We start from the raw sequence: 26,304 nt of genomic DNA on the forward strand, positions 1-26,304 counted from the left end.
AGAAGTCAAGAAGTAGTTCCATAGTCAGATTGAGTTGTGGAACATTAAATAGAGTATCTCTTCTACAGAACTGCTCCGAGCCTTAAAACCCTAATGGGAACTAGATGTCTGTCTCTAAGTTGGAGGACAGCACATCCACATGCCAAACATGTTTACCCACCAAACCTTGTTTTACAGAACATGTCAACAGACTGGTATTCTTCTAAACCCTTTGAGAAATGTAACCAGTAAACACAATGGCCACCACTGTATGCCAAATGGCCATAGAACTTAAAATGAGCCCATCCAGCCATATACGTATGCTTGATAGAAAGTGGGAAGAACTAACAATCTACACAGCAAATAGTTTATTTGGTGGTTAAAACGTTCAAACTGTAGCGTTAATATGGGTAAATGAGGGAGTCCTTGGTAGCAAGCTGATTAGACCCTGAGGTCTCAAGGACCTTTATATGCTTGGAGGTGGCATTTGGTCTGATATGTAGACCACGGGTCTTTTAGGGATGCATGGATCCAGAGAAGAGAGCTGTGGGAAAGCCCACCTGGGGTCTGGGAGGCAGCAGCCCAGAGCTGGGACTGGAATCTGGCCTGTCACCAATACCAGGTGTCTAGGCTTACATGAGAGTGCACCTCACTCCGATGCTACCAGGTTCTGCCTCAGACCGACAGCACAGAGGCACCTACAGACTTCAAGATGACCTCTCAGATCCCTTCTGTGACTCTGGGAGGAATGCGGGAAGCACTCTAGTATAAATGGAGTGTTTGGCCATGAGAGATAACTCTTTTCTAAGGCAGAGGAATGCTTCAGGCTGCCCAGCCACAATCTAGGCTATGGAGAGATAGCAAAATACTGCTAGGGAGATTTTTTTTTAAAAAAAAGTAGTAAAAATAACATTTAGATTGGACCACATTTACTGCCCATGCAGGCATTCCAAGCCCAGAACAAGACCTGAGTCAGGCCACTGGTACATTTATGGACAGCCTGCTGCTACAAGTAGAAATTGGGGTAAAACATAACAAAAACACAGAGAGGAGGAAAAAGCAGGTCTAGAAACATGCGCCCCAGCTTTAACATGAAAACCAAACTAATATCTCAGCCTAAACTAAAAGGAAACTAGGAAAAATGTGTAAGATACATACCATTACTGTAGCCACATGATTTGGAAAGGCCTTTGCGAGGACAGAAGATGACGCGGTTATTGCGGCCGCAAAGCTTATTGCATCTGTTACTCTCACTAGAAAACACATAGCAATAAATATTGGTCCTTCTGGAACTTGGTCCAACACACTAAAAAAGAATAAGACAATTTGCAAATGCCAAGTTGGTTTTTATTTTCTTCTTTTTAATTCTACTCACAGAAAAGAGCAGTACCTCACCCACAGTTATTAAAATAAATCTCTTTAGATTACAAATTTTTTGAAAGTTGCTTTGTTACACTTTCACTAGAAGAAAATTACCTTTTTTGTGTAACAATTTGAGTCATAATGACAGCCTTAGTTGTGCATTTCTGCTGACGTAATTGTTCCCCGAAAGGATCATGCTACATGGGCCTTTTGAAATATGTAGAATCTCTCTGACAAGAACCTACACAGAAAACTTCCTGGTTTCAGGTCTCCCCCACGGTGGGGCTCAACTTTCAAAAAAAAGAATGAATGCAGAAAATAGAAGCCCCCTCGACCCCAAAAAACAAGAAAGAAAGAAACCTTACCATACTCTTCTCATTTCCCTACGTCCCCAGGAACTTGTGTCAGCTCTTCCATGTCGTTTGCCACTATGCTGCTGGCTGAAGGACTCTAAACTTAAGAACTCCCATAGCTATTTTACCTCTGGCATTTATTTTCCCTTTTTCTGGAAACTGCAATGAGGGGAACCATTCTGCTCCCAAGCTCAGAAGTGAACACGGGACTCAGACCTGGCCAATCAGAGTCTTCTCACCCTCAGCTACAGTGACCTTGATGCAGGAATGCGTCATCAACAAAGATCAGGCCAGTCGGGCTCCCTCCTGCGACTCTACTAGAAGCTATTAGGAAAGAGGCTTTCTCCTCCCACAGGAGCTGCTGGGGACATGCTGCCACCTCATGGGGAGAGTTTATCCAAGAACAAAGCACGAGAAGAGGAAGGTGAAACCAGGAACTTGAGAAACACTTCTGAAGACATGATTGTAATATCTGTATCATGATGTTCTTCCGCTGATTCTTTAGGGAAGACATTTACTTTTTTGCTTAAGCCAAAAAGCTTCTGTGACTCGGAAAAGTGAGTTAAGTTTCTGTCACTCACAGTCCCAGGAGTCCTAACGAATAGATTTAGTAGCCAGCTCATAGGTGATCCGCCACAGGACTCTTTCCTTAAGATCAACGTCACTCATCCTGCTCTCGACATCACCCAACTCCCTTTGCCATGAGTCGCATGCCAGGCACTCAACAGACAATCAACGGTACTGACTGATTTAAAGAATCCATTAACAAGTTAAACTGAAGATAGATTACGAAATCTGTTCAAGCTCCCAAACACATCAGAAGGTGACTTACCCAAAGAGAATTGTAACTCCTCCTGAGACAAACATTCCTGCTACAAACATAAATTTTGCTCCAACATGTACAAGCTATAATAAATGTCAAAGAAGAGTGGTAAATTGATGACGGCCACAAGTCTATCATGACAGAAACAAATCCACTGTATCAGGAAATATAAGGTTTGGGGAAGATACATACACTTAATACAATATAATAATGCCTTAGTAGGATGAAAACATACATTTCTTACAAACATGGAAGAAGTTATAAAATCAATCAATCCTAAGAATAGAACCGTCAACAGTGGCACAAGTCATAAAATATAATGATGCCTATTTCTGTATCAATGACAGTTCTAGACTAGTAAATTAGATGATTCATTACACAATTTTTAAAAATTAAAATGTGCACATGAACTTTAATACTTACGTATTTTCCAAATACCAAAGATGCCACCAACTCAAACAAAGCATAACATCCAAAGATCATACCAATAACTGTATTGCTGGCTCCTTTCTTTTCTGCCTTTAAAGAAATAGAAAAGGAAACAAAGTTTCAAACACAAATTTTCCAATGTGGAAAAATGGAGCTATTAGATCACAGCATCATCTTCTTCTAAGCTTTATCTGTGTAGCAATTGCAGAGATTATTATTTTTAAATAAACAGGGTGGAGAAGAGAAAATATACTAGTTTTTGACATGAAAATAATTCACTCACCATGCCTATAAAGAACCGTTAGCTTTACGATCTTGAGAAAGAAGAACAAAATTGGAGGCATCATGCTTCCTAATTTCAAAAATAAATTACAAAACTACAGGGGCTGGCCCCGTGGCCGAGTGGTTAAGTTCGTGCGCTCTGCTGCAGGCAGCCCAGTGTTTCGTTGGTTCGAATCCTGGGCGCGGACATGGCACTGCTCGTCAGACCACGCTGAGGCAGCGTCCCACATGCCACAACTAGAAGAACCCACAACGAAGAATACACAACTATGTACCGGGGGGCTTTGGGGAGAAAAAGGAAAAAATAAAATCTTTAAAAAAAAAAAATTACAAAACTACAGTAATTAAAACAGTATGGTACTGGCATAAAGACAGACATATAGACCAATGGAACAGAATAGACAGCCCAGAAATAAACCTACACACATATGGTCAGTTGATCTTCCACAAGGGTTCCAAGGACACACAATGGGGCAAAGACAGTCCCTTCAACAAATGGTGTTGAGAAAACTGGATATCTACACGCAGAAGAATGAAACTAAATCCCTGTATCTTACACTATACACAAAATCAACTCAAATGAATTAAAGACTTAAACATAAGGCCTGAAATTGTTAAACTCCTCAAAGAAAAAATAGGGGGATAACTTCATGACATTGGTCTTAGTAAAGATTTCCTGGATTTTATACCAAAAGCACAGGCAACAAAAGCAAAAGTAGACACATGGGACTAAACCAAACTAACAAGCTTCTGCACAGACCAGGAAACCATCAACAGAGTGAAAAGGCAACCTACAGAATGAGAGAGAATATTTGCAAACCATCTGTTAGACAAGGGGTTAATATCCAAAATATGTAAGAATCTTCTATGATTCACAAGCAAAAAAACGAAGAACCTGATTAAAAAGTGGGCAAAGGACTTGAACAGACATTTCTCCAAAGAAGACATACAAATGGCACCAGGCATACGAAAAGGTGCTCAAGATCACTAATCAACAGGGAAATGGAGATCAAACTCACAGTATCATCTCTCATCTGTTAGGACAGCTATTATTAAAAAAATAAAAGATAAGTGTTGGTGAGGATGTGGAGAAATTGGAACCCTTCTACACTGTGGGTGGGGATGTCGAATGGTGCAACCACTATGGAAACCAGTATGAAGAGTCCCCAAAACATTAAAAATAGGGCCACCATGTAATCTAGCAATCTAATTTCTGAGTACATATCCAAAGGAATTGAAAGCATGGTCTCAAAGAGACATTTGCACCCCCATGTTCACCGCAGAATTATTCACAATGGCCAAGATCTAGAAACAACCCAAATGTCCATCGACAGATGAGTGGATAAAGAAAATATGGTATATGCATACAGTGGAATATTATTCAGCCTTAAAAAAGAAGGGAATCCTGGCAATTGCAACAACATGGATGAACCTTGAGAAAATTATGCTAAGTGAAATGAGCTAGTCACAGGAGAACAAATACTGCATAATTCCACTTATATGAGGTATCTAAAATGCACAAACTTACAGAAGCAGAGGGTAGAATGGTGGTTGTCAGAGGCTTCAGGGAGAAGTAAGTGGGGAACCATTGCTCATTGGGTATAAACTGTCTGTTATGCAAGATAACCTCATGTTGTATTTTTACCACACACACACACAAACCCACAAAGAACACAAGGGAATTTTTGGAGGCGATGGATATTTTTATCATCTTGATTGTGGTGATGACATTACAGACGTATGCATATGTCCAAACTCACAAGACAGATATATTAAATGTGGGGTTGGACATTGAGTTAATGACTGACCCTGCCTACAGGATGAAGCCTCTATAAAAATCCCTAAAGTACAGGGTTTGGCGGGCTCTGGGGTGGATGAACACATGGAGGTGCTGGGAGAGTGGTGCACCCAGAGAGGGCATGGGAGCTCCACACCCCTGCCCACATACCTGGCCCTACACAGCTCTTCCATCTGGATGTCTACTATACCCTTTATCATATCCTCTTATAATAAACCAGTAAGCATTAAGTAAGTGTTGCCCTGAGTTCTGTGAGCCACTCTAGCAAATAATTGAAGCCAAGGTGGCAGGGGGAGGGGGAAGGTCATGGGAACCTCAGATTTGTAGACGAGTCAGACAGAAGTTGTGGGTAACCTGGAGACCTCCTACATGTGACTGGCATCTGACGTGGGGGGCAGTCTCACGGAACTGAGCCCTTAACCTGTGGGGTCTGTGCTAAGTCCCGTTACTGTCAGAACTGAACTGAATTGTAGGACACACAGCAGGTGTCACAGAGAATTGTTTGGTGTGGGTAAACCCTCCCCACACACACACTTCTGGTGTCAGAAGTGTTGTGAGTGTGATAGTGTGAGAGTAAAGGAGAAACACACTGGAGGAAGAGTGAGTTTTTTCTACTCAGTATCACATTGAGTTATAGGATCCAATCCCACTAAAAACGAAAACACTTTGCCAGCCAAAAACTCAGGAACAGGAAGCTCCCTGAGCTGGCACGTCAGTCATACTATGGCCCATTCAGTCAGGTTCTCTGTTTTTGACATCAGTACCAACCACCTGACGAATTGGAGAAGACCGAGTTTTCCTTGCTGACATCAACAGCACAGATGAAGGATGCCCTCCCCTCAGACATTCCACGTTCTCCTGAAACGCCTGGTTTATCATCCATCAAGCATATCTACTAATGTTATAGCCTATTCTATCAGTGAGTCTTCAATTTGCTCCAGATGATATATTATTTATTCTACTTCAACTTCTTTTGAACTTCAAATGCTACTATTAGTTGTGATGTACAACTGAATTCCTGTACAAAGGTACAGAAAAAAAAAACAAGTTTGAAAAACTGTTTTAAACCCTGGAAATATAGTAGATCCTACATCAAGTTCTAGCTGTAGCCACCTCAGGAGTTAAAATATGAGTTTAATTTCTTTAAGAGAGGATTGGCCACTTGCCATACTATGAAGCACAAAGCCTGAAACACACGATTCCCTGTCATCTCAGGCAGTCACCGGTCATTTATCGAGCAGCTTCTGGGCATCAGGCATTGCACCCAGGAACCAGCAACGAATATTTATGGTCAGAAGATTCGATTTAGAGTCATCCTTTTGCCAGAGCCTCAGGTCTTTCACCAATAACTTTACTCAATACAGAAGTGCGTGTGTGCCCACACCCTCCTACACCCTCAAAATCCATTCTCTACAACAGCCATAATTGAATTTCTTTACCTTTTCTCCCTAACTACAGTTTTAAGACAAAAATTTACTCCACTGCTTCCCGTGTAAAGTTACTATCATCATTCCATCCTTGTCTTTTTGAGAAATGTTCTTTTCATGTCAGACTGTGTCTTTTTAAATAATAAACTCGACATTTCTCATAGCATAATACTACAAGAAACTAGATAGGTGAACTCTATTGTTCTTGGCCCCACCCCAAAATGTGGTCCCTAAGTACCTGGTGGAGGGACCGAGCACAGAGGTTGAACCTACAGCACTGCAGTAACTGCTTAGAACCACATGAGATGATGGTGTGGAGACAAGGGAGATCTCGTAAAAGACAGCTTTAGTGGCATCCTAGCAAAGGTTATGGCGTCTTTAGACTGGAACATGAAGTCTACATTTCTACAAAAAGCTCAGGTAGTGTTAGGGGTTTAATTGTGTCCCACAAACTTCATATGTTGAAGTCCTATCTCCCAGTACCTCAGAATGTTACCTTATTTGGTGACAGAGCCTTTGCAGGGGTAATCGAGTTAAGATGAGGTCATTAGGGTGGGGCCTAATCCAAGATAACTTGCATCTTTACAAAAAGGGGAAATTTGGACACAGAGACACATATAAATGGAAGATGATGTGAAGAGACACAGGGAGAAGACAGCCTTCTACAAGCCAAGGAGAGTGGCCTGGAACAGATCCTTCCTTCACAGCACTCAGAAGGAACCAACCCTGCCAACACCTTCATCCTAGACTTCCAGCCTCCAGAACCACGAGACAATAAATTTCTATGGTTTAAGCCACACGATTTGTGGTACTTTGTTATGGCAGCCCCAGCAAACTGAAACAGGTACCTCAAAGGGAAGGTAATATCAAAGGAGTCAATTAAGATGTAGAAAGAACACTCATCGGTTAGGTCACATTATCGACATTATTTGCTTACTAGATCTGATAAGTATTTAATTCTAGAATCTGGTAGAAAACATATAATAGCTATAGCAACTAACATTTATTGAACCCTCACTAAGAGCCAAAATCTCTATTAAGTGCTCTTTTACACAGTTTCTAACAACAATTAAATAAGGGATGCATTTTTAGCTGGCCCATTTTACAGATGAGGACACAGACTTGCAAAGGTCACATGGTCACTGCAGCCAAGACAGTCTCCATCTTGTGCACGTTTCCACAATCACTGTGGAAACATGGTGGTGACTTAGGCTGTCCCAGGATCACACACCACAACAGCAGCTGAGTACCACTTTGGAATGTGGACCCTGCTTCACATCAGGAAAACAAAAACAGCTATTAAAAGCAAGTTCACACGTAATCCTCTGACAAAGAAGGGGGTCCCAGAAAGAGGTTGAGTAGAAATAGGAGTCCTGTCGCAGAATTTAAAAAGAAGGACCCTGTTTTTCCTTTTCCTAATTAGCTCTAGCAAGTAGGAAGGATGACAGAACATGCAGGAGGGAGGGTAACTTTGCAGGTCATTTGTCAACCATACAGCTTTAATAAGACATGAAAAGGAAGAGCTTGCTCTTCATATCTATGCCTTTCAAAGTTAGAATGCTCTCTTCCCTGCCTCTGTCTTCTTCCCTTCAACTTCCCTCCTGCAAGCAAAAAACTAAATCAAAAACTTAAAAAACACACCCGCAGCCTGGGTTTCCTTTGTCTGTGTTCCACCAAGACAAAGCTAACATTAGTTACGCTCTCTGAGTTCTAGCTGAGCTGGGAAACTCCCTTCTAACTGGTTGGTTCACTTATTCCAGTTTTTCTCCATCTGAATTCCACAGGTTCCCACCCATCATTATTTTTTTCCAAAACCCAAATCTGGTAGGCTACTCTGTTGTGCCCAAACCCCTCTCATGACTTCTCACTGACTAAATCTTTGGCATGCATAGGAGGACTATTGCATTCTAGCTCCAACCTGCCTCCTCAGATCTCTGCCTCCTACCAGACCTCACCCCATCGGAGGCCCGAGCCTCCTCAAGTTGTCTGCTGTCCCCCAAGAACATGCCATTTACTTTGCTAATCCCATGACTATCTCAAGCTGTCTCCTGGACCCCTTGCCTCTGTTGTTCACCTTGAGAACTACCATTTCTCAAGACTTACCTTAGCTCTACCCTGCAAAGTCCCCATCAGTACCAACCTTTCTTCTCCTTTCTCCCCTAACCCCCATCCCCACTCAGGGCAAATTTTAACCACTCCTTTCTCTAGAGTCTCATAATATTTTTGACATCCTTTTCTTGAAAAATGTCTAAATAGTCTGCAACTTTTTCTTTCATATTTTTTCATTCCCAATGGACAGACAAGAGAGGGATATTTTCCTGATCTTTTCTCTGCCCTACTGCATCCAATGCCAAGCATACTCTAGAACAGGAGTCTTTAAACCTCCCACTCCAATCAGTGAACAGAGGTCAATGGGGCCAGACACCTAGCTTCTGAATCTGCTTCTTCATTTGCAACATGATGAGATTCTCACTACTCTGCCTCTCTTACAGAGTTGCTGCAGACACTAAATGGGAGAGATGTTGGGGAAAGTACCCTGAAAACAAAAAAGCACTGTATGGTTACAGAGTTGTGCTGCTCCCTTAGCACAGAAGTCATTTTTATCCCCTTTTGTAGTACACAGAATGAAGGACTACATGTTATCAAAGCAGACAGAGGACTGAGGGGCCAGTGCTTGTGAGCAGAGGCTTGGGCACAGGGCACCACAGAAAACACACAGGCACATTACCTCCACTCTGCCAAGCCAGTCCCATTCCCTCCACACTACATCCCATCAACCTCCAGATTCCAGGTGGATTCTGTAGGGGCTATTTCCTTTGAGTCTGTGCCATTATCAATAGATCCCAACACCTTATAAAAGGTTATGATTAGGGGACAGTGCCAAGATGTCAGCATAGGTAGACTGAACTCACCTCCTCCCATGGACACAACAAATTTACAACTACTCATGGAATGATTACCCAAGAGAGAACTGAAAACTGGATAAAAATAACCCCCACAACAAGGGACAGTGCTGACGGAGGTGGGAGAGGCAGAAATTCCTTTCTGGAGAGAAAAAAGCCACCTTTGAGCTATAGTACTTCACAGTTGGCTAGGAGCAATCCTAAGGTACACATCCTTCCCTGGAGGAATGGGGAATCTGAGCAGGGGAGCGTTTCCACAATAAATAGCTTTTGGGCTCAGCACAACTCAAGCAAGTGTCATAATATCTGGCTTTGCCGCCTATTAACAACACAGGGACTACCCCCAGAAAAGCTATTGCACATAAGAAAAGGAAAGCCTGCTCTTAAAGGGCCCACACACAAATTCACCCATTTCAGAAAGCAACCTAAAATCACCAAAAAGAAAGGTGCACAGTCCTTTGGTGAAAAGAGACTCACTTGATAGGCTCTGGGCATATCTTAGTGAGAGGTGAGACCTCTCCAGGGACTGAGACATTAGCAGCAGCCATTATTGTGACCTAGCACAGGCGTGCTGACACAGACACTGGCAGACACCACTGGAATTCTTCTGCTGGCCTGTTAGCGCAGGGGTCTGTCCCACTAGCACAGCCAGGGCAGGTAGCCCACCCTAGGGACTGGCCCCACCCAAGAGCAAGCCCTCAAGCAACTTGTGGGCCCACATAGGTGGGGTGCCTGGAACTTCTGCAGCCCAGTGAGTGGGTTCACCTCTGCAGGGTAGGGCATGTGCAAGGGGCAGGTCAGCATTGGTGGAGTGTGTAGGGCCTCTGCAGTGGGGTAACTGGGTCCACTTCAGTGGGTCAGGGAATGCACATAGGGCAGGACTATGTTGATGGGGTGTGTGGCCCTATGGGCAGTGGGGCTTGTTAGCTTCAGCAGACTTGTGCCTCTCAAACAGCCACGTAGGGGATCGGGTCCACCTTCAAAGCCTGAAACAATTGGGTGTTCCCATGCCTGGTGCCAGCCCCACTCAGCTGCAACCCTGACAGAGCTGACAACAGCCTTGCAGGTGGGAGGCTTATAGCAATTGTAAGCCCCTGAGCCTAGCAACCAGCCATGGTGGAGGCCTACTCCATTAACAGAAAAACTGCAACAGGAATGTGCTATTAGACTTTGCAGCCAATTGTGCTGGGGTTCCTCACACCCAATAAGGTAACTGAAGGGACCATAACAGCCAAAACAGCTAAGCTTTTCAACCAGACAACTAGGAGGACAGCCTAGCCTCCTTGGGAACCAGCAGGAAGAGCAACCCTGCCACAACAGAAGGACACAGGTACTCCACACAGGGGATACTCCCGGAACATCTGGAACTGGTGACAAGAGGGAAGCATACTGCTGGGCCTCATAAGGCATCTCTTACATAAGGACACCACTCCAAGATCAAGAGACATAACTTATCTACTTAATACATAGACATAAGCACAGAGAAAGATGCAAAAAATGAGGGGACAAAGGAATACATTCTAAGTAAAGGAACAGGACAAAAACTCAGGAAAAGAACTCACAAAACAGAGCTAAACAATCTACCTGACAAAGAGTAAAAACTAATAGTCCTAAGGATGCTTGCTGATCTTGGGAGAAGAATGTATGAACTCAGTAAGAACTTCAACAAAGAATTGGAAAATATAAAAAAGAACCAATCAGAAATGAAGAGTACAATACTGGAAATGAAAAATTCACTAGAGGAACTCAACAGCAGAGTAAATGATACAGAAGAAGAGATTGGTGAGCCGGATAAAAGACTAGAAGAAATCACCCAAGCTGAACAGATAAAAGAAAAAAGAATTTAAAAGACCAAGGACAGTCTAAGGGACCTCTGGGACAACATCAAGCACACTACCATCTGTATTATAGGTGTGCCAGAAAGAGAAGAGAGGGACAAAGGGGCAGAGAATCTATTTGAAGAAATAATAGTTGAAGACTTTCCTAACCTAAGGAAGGAAACAGACATCTAGGTACAGGAAGCAAAGAGAGCACCAAACTAGATAAACTCAAAGAGGCCAAGCCAAGTCACATTATAATTAAAATGTCAAGAATTAAAGATAAAGAGAGAATCCTAAAAGCCACAAGAGAAGGGGAACAAGTTACATACAAAGGAAACCCCATAAGGCTGTCAGCTGACTTCTCAGCAGAAATCTTACAGGCTAAAAGGGAGTAGCATGATATATTTTAAGTCCTGACAGGAAAAAACCCACAGCCAAGAATACTCTACTTGGCAAGTTTATCATTCAGAATTGGAGGAGAGATAAAGAGTTTCCGAGACAAGCAAATATTAAAGGAGTTTACCACCAAGAACCCAGCCTTACAAGAAATGCTGAAGGGACTTATTTAAGTGGGAAAGAGAAGACCACAAATAGGAACAGGAAAGTTATCCAAAAAATAAAGCAATAAAATCACCTTTAGAGGCAAAAATACAGTAAAGGTAGCAGATCAACCACCTATGAAGCTAATATGAAGGTCAAAAAACAAAAGTATTAAAATAACCTATTTCCATGATAAGAGCATAACGGATACACACACACAGAAAAAGAGGTTAAATATGATGTCAAAAACATAATATATGGGAGGTGGGAGTAAAAGAGTAGAGCTTTTACCAAGAGGTCAAACTAAAGAGACCATCAACTTAATGTAGATTGCTGTGTATGTAGGTTATTATATATGAACCTCATGGTAATCACAAACCAGAAACCTATAATAAATACGCAAAAAATTAAGAGAAAGAAACCCAAACATAATATTAAAGAAAGCCATCAAACTACAAGGGAAGAGAGCAAGAGAAGAAGAAAGGAACAGAGAAGAACTACTAAGACACCCAGAAAAAAATGTAACAAAATGGCAATAAGTACATTCTTATCAATAGCTACTTTAAATGTCAAGGGACTGGGGCTGGCCCCGTGGCCGAGTGGTTAAGTTCGCGCGCTCCGCTGCAGGCGGCCCAGTGTTTTGTTGGTTCGAGTCCTGGGTGCGGACATGGCACTGCTCATCAGACCACGCTGAGGCAGCGTCCCACATGCCACAACTAGAAGAACCCACACCGAAGAATACACAACTATGTACTGGGGGGCTTTGGGGAGAAAAAGGAAAAAAATTAAAAAAATCTTTAAAAAAAAAATAAATAAATGTCAAGGGACTAAGTGCTCTAATAAAAAGGCATAGGATGCCTAATTGGATAAAGAAATAAGACTCATCTATATGCTGCATACAAGAGACACACTTCAGACCTAAATACACTCGCAAACTGAAAGTGAAGGGATGGAAAAAGTTACTCCACGCAAATGGCAATGAAAAGAAAGTTGGGGTAGTAATACTTATATCAGACAAAATAGACTTTACAACAAAAACTGTAACAAAAGACAAAGAAGGGCACTACATGATGATAAAGGGAAGAATCCAACAAGAGGATATAACACTTGTAAATATCTACGCACCCAACATAGGAGCACCAAAATGTATAAAGTAATTATTAACAGACATAAAAGGAGAAATAGACTGTAACACAATAATAGTGGGGGACGTTAACACTCCACTTACACCAATGGCTAGATCATCCAAACAGAAGATCAATAAGGAAACATTGGCCTTAAATGACACATTAGATCAGTTGGACTTAGCAGCTATACATATAGAACATTCCATCCAAAAAACACAGAATTCATAATCTTTTCAAATGCACATGGAACATTCTCCAGGATACATCAGATATTGGGCCACAAAACAAGTCTCAATAATTTTAAGAAGATTGAAATAATATCAACCATCTTTTTTGAACACATTGGTATGAAACTAGAAATCAATGACAGCAAGAAAATTGGAAAAGACACAATATGTGGAGATTAAACAAAATGCTACTGAACAACTGGGTCAATGAATAAAGCAAAGAGGAAATCAAAAAATGCCTGGAGACAAAGGAAAATGAAAATATGACATGTCATTATTTATGAGATATAGCAAAAGTGGTTTGAAGAGGGAAATTTATAGCAATAAAGGCCTACGTCAACAAACAAGAAAAATCTCAAATAAACAATATAAAACTGCACCTAAAGGAACTGGAAAATGAAGAACAAACAAAGCCCAAAATCAGTGGAAGGAAGGAAAAAGTAAAAATCAGAGCAGAAATAAATAAAATAGAGACTAAAAAAACAATAGAAAAATCAATGAAGTGAACAGCTGTTTCTTTTAAGAGGAACAAAATTGACAAACCTTTAGCGAGACTTACCAAGAAAAAAGAGAGAAGGTTCAAATAAGTAAAATCAGAAATGAAAGAGGAGAAATGACAACGGACACCTCAGAAATACAAAACATTGTAAGAGAATACTACAAAAAGCTATAAGCCAACAAATTGAATAATCTAGAAGAAATGGATAAATTCTTAGAATCATATAACCTTCCAAAACTGAATCAAGATGAAATAGACCATTTGAGTAGACAAATCACCAGTAAGGAGATTGAAACAATAATGAAAAACTTCCCAAAAAATAAAAGTCCAGGACCAGATGGCTTCCCTGGTTAATTCTACCAAACTTTAAAAGAAGACTTAATGCCTATCCTTCTCAAACCATTCCAGAAAGTTGAAGAGGAAGGGGAGCTTCCTAACTCATTCCATGAAGCCAACATTACCTGATACCAAAACCAGACAAGCAAAACACAAAAAAAGGAAATTATAGGCCACTATCACTGATGAACGTCAATGCAAAAGTCCTCAACAAAATAATAGCAAGTTGAATACAACAATCCATTCAAAAGGTCATACACCATCATCAACTGGGACATATTCCAGGGATGCACAGATGGTTCAACATCCACAAATCAATCAACATGATACACCACATTAACAAAATGAAGAATAAAGATCACATGATCATCTCAATAGATACAGAGAAAGAATTTGACAAGATACAGCATCCATTTATGAGAATAACTCTGAATAAAACGGGTGTAGAAGGAAAGCACCTCAACAAAATAAAGGCCATATATGAAAAACCCACAGCTAATAGCATATTCAATGCATAGAAACTGAAAGCTATCTCTCTAAGGACAGGAACTAGATGAGGATGCCCATTTTCACCACTCTTATTTAACACAGTATTGGAAGTCCTAGCCAGAGCAATCAGGCAAGAAAAAGAAATAAAAGGGATCCAAATTGCAAAGCAAGAAGTGAAACTGTCACTATTTGCAGATGACATGATTCTATATAGAGAAAACCCTAAAGAAATGAGTAACAAACTTTTAGAAGTAATAAATGAATACAGTTAAGTTGCAGGATACAAAATCAACATATAAAAATCAGTCACATTTCTATACACTAACAACAAAGGAGACTTACACTTTAAGCAGAAGGAGAAATTAAGAATACAACCCCATTTTCAAATGCAACAAAAAGAATAAAATATCTAGGAAGAAACTTAACCAAAGAGGTGAAATATCTGTACACTGAAAACTAGGAAACATTGTTGAAAGAAATTGAAGACTCAAAGAAATGGAAAGATCTTCCGTGCTCTTGGATTGGAAGAATTAACATAGTTAAAATGTCCATACTTCCTAAAGCAATCTACAGATTCAATGCAATCCCTATTAAAGTTCCAGCAACATTTTTCACAGAAATAGAACAAAGAATCCTAAAATTTATATGGAACAACAAAAGACCCCAAATAGCCAAAGGAATCCTGAGAAAAAAGAACAAAGCTGGAGGTATCACACTCCTTGATTTCAAAATATACTACAAAGCTATAGTAACCAAAACAGCATGGTACTGGCACAAAAACAGACACACAGATCAAGGGAACAGAATCGAGAGCCCAGAAATAAACCCACATATCTATGGACAGCTAATTTTCGACAAAGGAGCCAAGAGCATACAATCGAGAAAGGAGAGTCTGTTCAATAAACGGTGTTGGGATAACTGGACAGCCACATGCAAAGGAAGGAAAGTAGACCATTATCTTACACCATACACAAAGAATAACTCAAATTGGATTACAGACTTGAATGTAAGACCTGGAACCATTAAACTTCTAGAAGAAAACATACGCAGTACACTCTTCAACATCAGTTGTAGCAGCATATTTTCAAGTACCATGTCTGACTGGGCAAGGGAAACAATAGGAAAAATAAACAAATGGGACCATATCAAATTAAAATCTTCTATACAGCAAAGGAAACCATCAACAAAATGAAAGGACAACCTAACAATTGGGAGAATATATTTGCAAACCATATATCTGATAAGGGGTTAATATCCAAAATACACAAAGAATTCATACATCTCAACAACAAAAAAGCTAACAACCCAGGTGAAAAACTGACAAAAGATCTGAACAGACATTTCTCCAAAGAAGATATACAGATGGCCAGTGGGCACAGAAAAGATGTTCAACATCATTAACTATCAGGGAAATGCAAATCAAGACTACAATGAGATATCACCTCACTCCTGTCAAAATGGCTATAATTAATAAGACAGGAAACAGCAAGTGTTGAAGAGGATGTAGAGAGACGGAATTCTCAAACACTGTGGGTGGGAGTGCAAACTGCTGCAGCCACTATGGAAAACAGCATGGAGATTCCTCAAAAAATCAAGAATAGGTCTACCATACAATCCAGCTATCCTACTACAGTGCAGTATTTATCCAAAGAATATGAAAACGTGAATGCATAAAGTTACATGCACCCCTATGTCCATTGCAGCATTATTCACAATAGACAAGACTTGGAGGTAACCTAAGTGCCCATCAAGGGATGAATGGATAAAGAAGATATATATACACAATGGACTACTCCATAAAAATGGATGAAATGCGGCCATTTGTGACAACATAGATGGACCTTGAGGGTATTATGCTAAGCAAAATAAGTCAAAGGGAGAAAGCCAAATACTGTGTGATCTCACTCATAAGTAGAAGATAAAAAACAACAAACAATAACAGAGAGACAGAGATTGGATTGGTGGTTACCAGAGAGGAAGTGGGGAGGGAGGAGGGCAAAAGGGGTGACTGGGCACATGGGTGTGTGTGGTGATGGATTGTAATTAGTCTTGGGTGGTGAACATGATGTAGTCGCAGAAATTGAAATATAATGATATACACCTGAAATTTATATAATGTTATAAACCAATGTTACCTCAATAAAAATATAAAATAAAATAAATTGTATGAGAATGTTAAAAAAATAATTAAAATAAGGTTATGATTCAAAGAAACTTGCCAATATTAACCAGAATTCCTCCTTGATACAAACATTGCCGCTCAATTCCATAAAGAAATTCAAGTCAGAAAAGGGAATTTAGTGGGCCATGTCTCCCTAATTCCAAAATGTTAATAAGCAAAAAAATCCAGGAAATAGAGTTACTGTCTTAACATAAACTTTTTGCAGTAACACTAAAATCTGTTAGTCAGAGCACCCCTTTTTTTTCAGCTGCAGAAACCAAATAAAGATTAATCAAACTGCATGGTAAGCAAAGTAATCCTCAGAAGGTCAATTATATTTAAGTGAATTACCTCCCAAGATGATATTCTTTCTGATGATTTTTTTCCTAGTATCAAATATTCTGTTAAAAGTCTTCTGTTTGTTGAAGTTCGAAATAGCATCTTTACTATATACAGTTTTGTGCATTTTACATAGTGTAAAATGAAACAATTCAAAAGGCTTTGTTAAAAGTTAAGAGTTCAGAAGGATACAAAAATGTCTCACCTCCTGCGGGAAAAAGGGTCCAAGGATAGAATAGCACATCATGGAACCCAAGTTCAGGGACGCCGTGGATATCAGCACAAACAGCTGGTCTCTTGAAAGCCGCCGGGCTGTCTCTCTCACACCTGCCAGACGGCCGTCACCTTGAAGGCAAACACACGCAAATACACACGTGTAATTGGCACTACTGATGGAAGTACACAAATGTCACTTCTGTGCACAGACGATGCACTCTGAAGGTAACATTTGCTGAGCTGAAGGCTATTTTGAATACAGCACATTTGATCAAATGTAACACAATCCTTGCATGTCACCGCAATTTTGAAGACACATTGTTTTCATTTATATACCATTCTTTATTAGAATTTCAGTGCAGAATTTAGTAAAGCATCTGATCTGTTTGCCTTCGCCATAAGACCTATTTCTTTCACTTATTATTATTTTTTTTTTTTTTGCGGAAGACTAGCCCTGAGCTAACATCCACTGCTAATCCTCATTTTTTTTTTTCTGAGGAAGACTGGCCCTGAGCTAACATCTGTGCCCATCTTCCTCTACTTTATATGTGGGACACCTGCCACAGCATGGCTTGACAAGCAGTGCATAGGTCTGCACCCAGGATCCAAACCAGTGAACCGTGGGCCGCTGAAGCAAAACGTGCAAATTTAACCACTGCACCACTGGGCCAGGCTCTGCTTTCACTTTTAATAAACTCCTTCAAGAAGGATGAAGGAACCGGGTGATCTCCTGAAACCGACAGTTACCACTGATGATTAAGTAGTTAGGAACTGAAGTTTTTTTTCCTTTTTGCAATTATTGATTACTGCTTTTAGCTCTTTGACCCACCCATTGTTAACTGTACTGTTTAGGCACTATGCTCTCTGACCCCCGCTAGGTTCCTATAGGTAACATCTCCCTGGAGCCTGGGTCACCATGGTAATAGCTGTTTGAGCTGTTTTTCAGGAATTAGAACTCCTTGTCCACTTCAGGCTGGTGGAGACCACCAACTCATCAATGGGGCCTGTGCAGATGTCCGATAGGCAACCTTTTGATGTCAAGAAGCCAAAAACTCCACCCTCAGATCATGCTAACACCACCATTTTGTGAGCATGCATTCTACGAAGAGGCATGGAGTCTGACTACGTTTGTGCAGATCACCAATTACCTCACCTCTCCTCACCTTCAATCACCTATCTCCACATTTCAGACCACCTTGCCCTGGACCCCATAAATATTCCTGAGTCCCTATTTTCAGGGAAGCGGATTTGAGACTCATTCTCCTGTTTCCTCACTTGGCTGCCTTGTGATTAGAGCCTCTCTCTGCTGCAATCTCATCATCTTGGTGTTTGGCTTTCCAGGCAACAGGCAAAAATGGACCTGGTTCCATAACAATTTTTCAAGTGAGCCACGAGTAAGTCCAGACAGTCCTTTTTGCCCTAGATTCATCAGCCCCTAGCCAGTGTGGAGAACCTGTGGATGAGTCCAGCAGCTGCCAAGAGCATTTCTCCTGGGACTGTTCGGGGATTTTTCCTGGCTTGGCACTGCCGACTCCTTGCTGCACATTTTCACTTTACAGTAGAGAGACGGTTTCGGGGTTTGGAAGACATCTTTTATGGTGAGTAAACTTTGGTAAAAGTGACCAGATTCTTACTCCTTCTTCCTTTTGGTCTGACTTCTGAAAAGGAAGCCTTGGTTTGGCAGGGGAACTCCCTCCACAACTTCCAAAAAAGGAAGCCTTGATCTGGTCTTCATGTGAGGGTCTTGGTTTTGGGGATGCTTGATATTAAGAAAAATTAGGGGATCTGCTCACAGGAGTGCTCTTGGCTTGGCTTCACAGGGAACATCCTCTGTGACGTCCAAAAAGGGAGCCTTGGTTTGGCCTTCCCTGAGAGGGTCTTGATTTTGGGGATGCTCAACATTCTTGAGGTCTGGTACTAGATGCAGGATAAATATGCTTTTGACTGGCCATGTCTAAATTCTGAGTCAGTTATGGGAACAGGAGAGCTGTAATTTATTCTGTAAACGATCCCACCAGGGTTGTGTGCCCCAGTACAGGAACTGTTATTTGTGTGACCCTTATCCTGATAAGACTAGGGAAGAGGCCATGAGGGCAGGGCCTGGTCACCTCTTTCCCTTCTTTGTCCGTCTTGTCCATCACCTCCTCTGTTGTCACCAACTTGAGGTTAAGTTCAGGCTGGACCTGAGCAGACCCTGGACCTTCTGTAAAATCAAAAACCTGAAAAACTTTCTGCCAGGGATTTAACTCTCAACCTCAGCTTTTGGAGCCCCAGCCCCCAGCCCACTCCAGGCCTTTGCCTCTTGACTCCCTGGCTCACCTTGTGCTGGCTCAGGGACTAGGTGCCCAGGCTGAATGGGACTTGACTAAATCTTATAACTATATTGACGTCTGCAGTCAGGCTCTGTACCCTTTCTCCAGCCCAATGATAGTTGGACCTCAGCTTTACCACAATGGGGAACACCCCAAGCATCCCTGGAGACTCACTCGTTGGGTGCATTTTAACTAATTAGACACACCTTCAATTGGATGGGTTGTGCCCCAGAAACTCCATCTTGGAGAAAACTTAAGTGGTTTCTCTGTGCCTTTGTGATGTAGTTGGACAAGCAGATCAACCTATAATGTCATTTAAATTAGAACCCAATTTTGGAGAAATCAAGAGTAACTGTCCTTTAAAAGTCCTTGCAAGACTGGAAATACAGCTCTAGAGGCACCTCAGGTTCCACTCACTTCCTTTAACTCAAAGAGTTTGTCAACCCTCCAGGGAATATCTAGCCCATCATTAAGTCCTAGGATTGAAAACAAAAAAAGAGGGAAAGGAAAGAAAAATGGCCACAAGAGTGTTCTCACCATAAATCTAGCATCTTGAGTGTCTTCTCAAAAATATTAGTAAAAAGGCTTAAAACAAAATTTGGATTCATAACTAGTGCATTATTGTACCTGATTCATGACGGTACTTTTAAAACAATAGGTGTGGACACTCTGTGTATATGTGAACATACGTATGTCATTTATGTGTGATATTTTACCTCCAGATAGTATAATTTCTAAAGAGCTCTATTCAATTGGCTAAAAGTAAGCACTTACATAAATTCTAAATGCAATAGAAACTAACCCAAATGTCTTTCAAGTTAACATGATATAAATTAATCTTTGGTAAATGAAAGCTTAAGTTTGTTAGTTTGATTGAAATAGGCATGTCCTCAAAGTTGTCAGTTTTTGGATATGATGAGACATGCAGCCTGGGTTTACTAGTCAAATAAGCTCATGTTATCCCTGTTATAAATTCATCAGGAAAATAATAGCTTTAAATAATAACTAATTTTGTCTAATGTCTCATGAAGCTTTTTTGGGTAATCTGATTTACCCACAAATGATTTAGATAGATGAAAATGGGTAAGAGTCTTAGGGTACAATAATTATGTTTTATGGTCTGTATACTTGAAAAAACAGCTTCAAAATTCTTTTGGTAACTTAAAACTTTAGAGTTTTGATAAATTAAATTAAATGATAAAAATTTGTTGAGTATCTAGGTTATTTCCACATAAGATAAAATATTAGAAATTGATTATTAGGCATAGATTTGTCTGCCTTTGGTTTCTTATATCAGAGAAACCAAAAAAAAAAAATGCTTAGGTTTGTTGATAGACATGTTTTGTACCTTCTGAGAAATTTTCTATGAGAAAGCATATATTTCTAGAAAGTCTGTATACAGGGAAAGTAAAACGTTTTCAGTAAAGAAGGTATAATGAATGGAGATTTTAGTTCGTCTTATTTTAAAAAAGATAAATTTGTTCTCAAGTATAGGGAAAAAAAAGGAAAAAAAAACAAAACTTGGGACAAATTCTGAATGCAAAAAGTAAATGACAGAAAGTTTGTGAAAGTCAAACCCTAAGGAGTTTTATGTATGGTCAAGTGGGCCAAGATTAAAGTAAGTCCAATTAAGTAAATGAGTTTTAATGTTAAAAGTAAGCTGATACAAAATTAGAATTTGGTCTTCTTTCTCTTAAAAGGATAATTTTCTTGAACTTTTGGTCTGCTCTTTATAAAGAGTTATAAAAGGTGTCTTTATTTTTGAGTAAGGCTACCTAAAATACAGAAAAACAATGTTTTGTTAAAATAATTTTCTATGTTCAAGACTAAGGTCTCTCTATTAAGTTTTTAAAACTATTTATCTCTCTACATTTGCCTTCAAGATCCCTGGTGGTCACCATGGGCAAGTGGATAGCTAAGCATCGTTTCACAGGGACCTACAATATTGTGTTGGTGAATGTTATTGATACAGGTGTTTTGAAAATGTATAACATTGCTAATATTCTGATCTGTACTGTTTATCAGTCATAATTCTGGTTATTGTTTTAAAGTGTCGTCTGTCATAAAGGTAACCAAATTTCTTTGTCAAGTGCTATTTTGAAGTCTTTTGTCATTTACAGACAGCTACTGTTTTACTCTGATGCTTTTGCAAAACACGTTTCACCTTCAGAGAAATTCAAGGAAATGACTCTGGCACTTACTCTAGAATACAGGTTTCTGATAAACTTTCAGATTATAAAAATGAACTGGGTAAGAGATTACAGAACTCTAAGGGAGAAAGTGATGACTTCACGAAAGTGCTAACAGAAGATTAAGATCAAGAACCAATTACACAGGACCAAATGAACTGACGAGGATTATTATAATTTATATGACTATTTTGTCTGAGATATTGCTGATGTTTTGATGTTTTGTTTTGTTTTGTTTCCCAGATTTAAGGAAATATTTTTCTTTTTTCTCTCATGCTAACTATGACTGACAGTAATTTGGCAAAATTATACCTTTGTGAACAGAAGTGAAACATTTATCTTTTTCTCCCTACTTGATCCCTCCAGAACTTGGAAACTCTTAGAGAGTATTGTTCTCATAGCAATATAGTTATTTGCATAAGTTCAATAAGAATTTGTTCTGCTTATAACAGGACACAATTGGAAACACTGGTTATAATACCAAGGCTTTGACTGGAATGTCATATTTGAGAGAAACATACAGACTCAGATATGACAAGACATCTTCTGAGGAATAAAGGCTGACTTTCTGGAATAAAGCACTTGGACATATTGGCCTGGTACCTCGCTTACAGGGTTCTCAGCAACCATAATAGATAAGAAAGAAGATCATTTAGCTAGCAGATGCAAGGCACCTCGATTTGGGGAACCTCAAGAGAAAAGAGGAATTCACTCAAATCTAAGGTATTGCATGCAAAGCCTGATGACAAATTCTTGACTTGGCTTTCCCAGCCTCAAGAGACCTTTAAAGTTCAATCTGAGATTCCTTATAAAAAGTTCCAGCAAAGCAGATTTAAAAGACTCTATATGATCAATGGCTATTCTTGCTGTACTTATGTGAATAATTGGACAAGTTTATAGAAACTAAACATTTTGCAAACCAGTTAGTCTTAATTTGGCTATCTTTTATAAAATATGAGGGTGATTTTAGAGAGAAAAATTACATTTCAATAGAAACTACAATACACATTCACAGATATTAGGTTCTAGTTCTGATAATTATCTTTGAAGTTTTTGTTTTATATCTGTTAACTGGACTGGATCTTGAATTGTTCTAGTCTCCTGAAATACCTGGCTACAAACCTCCAAATTAATGTTTTCAATTTTTCCATCATTTTCACTCAGAATCATTGAGAACTGAATCTGCCCTTTGTTTCCGAAGGCTTGCAAACTGAAGCTGGAGGACTTCATGTGAACTTGAGAGGTTCACGTCTGTTGCTGTGTAAAGCCACTCAGAAATATACCTGAACACTCAACGACATCATCGGAGACATTTCAAACTGCAAGAGATACTTTGACCCTGCCATCTAGAAATCTTCTTGACTGGCTGCCCCCTGGGCTGAAGAACTGGTTTATAATTTGCTTCAATCATTAACCTTGTTTTCCTTTTTGTTTCTCTAGAAATGCTTCTTGATAAGTACCTGGTTACTTGTTTACACAGTAAAGGCCTAACCTTGGGAACCCACATGCATCACTGTCTTACTAAGATACTGGTTCAATGAGATGGAATGACCTACATCCCTCATCAGCAGATATCCCCAGAGGTACCAGGTCCAGACTGGTTTTCAGGACTGTTTTCTTGGATTCCCCAAGGGATTAGGTCTATTCTTCAGGGACTGTTAAAATTTAGGTTGTCTATACTTCTTCGCCTTCTGGTCTGATACTTGATTATAAACTGTGCCTTCAGATGTTGTTTCAAAGCTGCTGAACAAGGTACCAAAATTCTAATAATGCAAAATGTCAACCTGAAAAGCCAGGAACAAGAGAATATTTCCAGATGAGCGCTAAACAGTTTCATTCCTCTAACCCGGATCAACACCCCAATTCAGCAGGAATTAGCTAGATCAGTCATTGTCCCAAATTCCTCAAGAATGAGGAATGACCAAAGAATAGGGGGCATTGAAACTGGCAAACAGTTAGCCATTGATGATTAAGTAGCTAGGAACTAAAGTTTTCTTTCCTTTTTTGCAATTACTGATTACAGCTTTAGCTGTTCATCCACCCATTGTTAACTGTGCCATTTAGGGAATATGCTATCTGATTCCCACTAAGTGCCCACAGACAACATCTCCCTGGAGCCCAGGTTACCATGGTAATGGGTGTTTGAGCTGTTTTTCAAGAATTAGAACCCCTTGTCCACTTCAGGCCAGTTGAGACCACCAACCCATCAACTAGGCCTGTGCAGCTATCTGATAAGTGACCTTTTGCTGTCAAGAGGCTAAAAACTCCACCCTCAGATCATGCCCATGCTGCCATTTTGTGAGCATGGGTCCCATGATGAGTCATGAAGTCTATGTTTGCGCAAATCGTCAATTACCTCACCTCTACTCACTTCCAATCATCTATCTCCACATTTCAGACCATCTTGCCCCCATCCAATAAATATCCCTGAGTCCTTATTTTCGGGGAAGTGGATTTGAGACTCCTGCTCTCTCTTCCTTACATGTTGGCCTTGTGATTAAACCCTTTCTCTCTGCTGCAATCTCATCACCTCGGTGTTTGGCTTTCCCAGCCACCGGCAAAAACAAACCTGGTTCACTAACTCTCCCAAGGGTACAGCTCTCTAAAGTATAACATAATTTCTCAAGTTACTAGTTCCATATGCTACGTGCACCCAACAACATTTTAAGCACATCATCATAGCTGTTTAGTCAGCATTCTGGAGCAATACTGAAGTTAAGGGAAGTGTAAGCAGAGAAAATAAGCTAAAAACATTCAGTTGGGGAATTAATACAACAGCACGCTCCTGGAAAGACGAGTCCCTCAAACCCGTAAATCAACACATTTTTTACACTGATTACTGATCTTCCGCGCCAATTAATTTAACACTTTTTCCCAGGACTAAATCTTCCAGTAGCTTAAAGATACCAGGTCAATTACTCAGTTTCAAACATCCGGAAAATCTATGAGCCGTTTTTAAGGTAAGTAGTTTTGAGAAAAAAGAAATTTAAGTCAGAAAAATATATTTGATTTGCTCTATTTCTCAGAGATTGCCATAAAAAACAATCTGTGCAACACGAGGAAGTCTAGAATCTCGGAGAACTTTGGATAGATGAAGAAGGGAACTGAGAGAAAGCTAAAAGGGGGGTTGCCAGCGCACAGCAGGGGCTGGAAGGGTCCTCTTCTTCGTCTGTGCAAGGGCTTGCCCGTCTGCAGGCACGCTTCCTCGCGCAGTCCTGAGACGCACGGCTCGGACAGGAAAGGCCTTTAGAACCGCCCGGTACCGGCCCCGCACTTTAACCCGCAGAGGGAAGAGAAGCGCTGACCCGGACCCCACCGCCCGGCCTCTGGAAACAAACCAAACCACAGCGAAGCCCAGCCCCCCGGCGCGTCCGCCAGCTCTCGGTCACCTCCTGGGGGGCGCGGGCCCTCGGGGTCCCCCGGCGCGTCCATGCGCGGGCGCGACTCCGGCGCCGCCGCTCCGACTCCAGGCCCGCGGGCTCGGACGCGACCTCGGACGAGTGGACGAGCCGGCGGCGGCGGTCAGCGGGGCCCTGGCATCCCCGTCCTGTCCCCGCGGGCAGCCTCGGGCGACAGCGATGCGCCCCCGGAGGCCGGCGGGGAGGGGGCGGGACGAGGGGGGCGGGACGAGGGGGCGGGGCTTTTTTAAAAAGACACAGGCTGTCATCATAATCCACCACCTTTTCCATTCTGTATGAGAAAAAAACCCCAAGTGTATGTTCCATATAGTTGAACTCCCTACCTGAAAATGAGTACAATGTATTCCCACTAAAAGGAAGAAAGGAGGCTTCTGTCGACACAGAAAAGAGAGGGCGCACCTGAGCGGAAAGACACGCTTCTGAATTAGACAAGCAGGTTCGTACCGACTCTATTTTTAGAGTGAGTTATTTTTCACAGCGGGTACATGATGCAGTCTTTGTAATCGCTGAAGCCAGACATCAATCAAGTGGGAATGAATGAACTGACGTGAAGCCCCTGGAGCAGAAACTATTTGCAAGAATTATAACGCATGTTGAGGAAGCCTGGGGAGCGGCTGGGAGTGCGACCTCTGGAGGCGGATGCTTGAGTTTCAATCCGGGGCACTTACTAGCTGTGACTTTGGGCGATAAGGTCAGTTTCCCGTCCCTCTGTACAGTTGGGATTGTAATGCCTATGTTGTAGGGGGGCTCTGAGCCCTGGTGAGAAGGTGTGTGAAGTGCTGGGCACGCGAACATGATGGCTGCTACCTTACTCTCACCCTCACAATTTTCCGGCGCAAAAAAATACAGGCTTCACTTATCTTCACCTTATTTACAGTTTGGGATGGGTTACAGTTTGAGGACTGGGAATTTCGTGATGTGGGGCCAAGGTAAAACAAAAAGACTATTGAGTTACCACTTTGTATCAGGCATCCTGAATTTAAAGGTGAATGAGGTCCATCCAGCCGCTGCTCTCAAATAGCATACTTCCCTCTAGCAGATAAAAGAGACACTGATTAATAATTTATTATAATGCAATGAGTTCTCTGATAGAAACACATCGGAAAAACTTTGGCTAAATGCGTCCAGGATGGCTTCTTGAGGAAGTGATGTCACCTTGGGTCTTGAAGGTTATGTGAAAATTCCTGGTGGGCAGGTGGGTAAGGTGAGCCCTTAAAGCCATTCTAAACCGAACGATTAGTTCCAGCAAAGGTTCCTTTAAGTGAGCTTCCAGA

The 26,304-nt window shown here is 41.0% G+C and overlaps 1 protein-coding gene across 4 annotated transcripts in view; it reads right to left on the reverse strand.

Moving 5' to 3' along the window:
• SLC18B1 (solute carrier family 18 member B1) overlaps positions 1 to 25,234 on the reverse strand; it is a 38,622-nt gene extending 13,388 nt beyond the window's left edge. The window contains exons 1-5 of one of the 4 annotated variants that reach the window (XM_014856141.3): positions 25,001 to 25,234; positions 17,100 to 17,239; positions 2,941 to 3,036; positions 2,527 to 2,600; positions 1,138 to 1,285 (exon numbers count right to left, since the gene is read on the reverse strand). In XM_014856141.3, coding sequence (XP_014711627.1) covers positions 1,138 to 1,285; positions 2,527 to 2,600; positions 2,941 to 3,036; positions 17,100 to 17,239; positions 25,001 to 25,043 — 501 coding nt within the window. In that variant the 5' untranslated portion in view covers positions 25,044 to 25,234. The remainder of the gene's footprint in view (positions 1 to 1,137; positions 1,286 to 2,526; positions 2,601 to 2,940; positions 3,037 to 17,099; positions 17,240 to 25,000) is intronic. The other 3 variants (XM_014856142.2, XM_044754489.2, XM_070496465.1) reach the window with 3 other exon arrangements.
• Positions 25,235 to 26,304: the final 1,070 nt, after the last annotated feature.

The sequence above is a fragment of the Equus asinus genome, chromosome 24 (assembly GCF_041296235.1).
Source record: "Equus asinus isolate D_3611 breed Donkey chromosome 24, EquAss-T2T_v2, whole genome shotgun sequence".
NCBI lineage: Eukaryota > Metazoa > Chordata > Mammalia > Perissodactyla > Equidae > Equus > Equus asinus.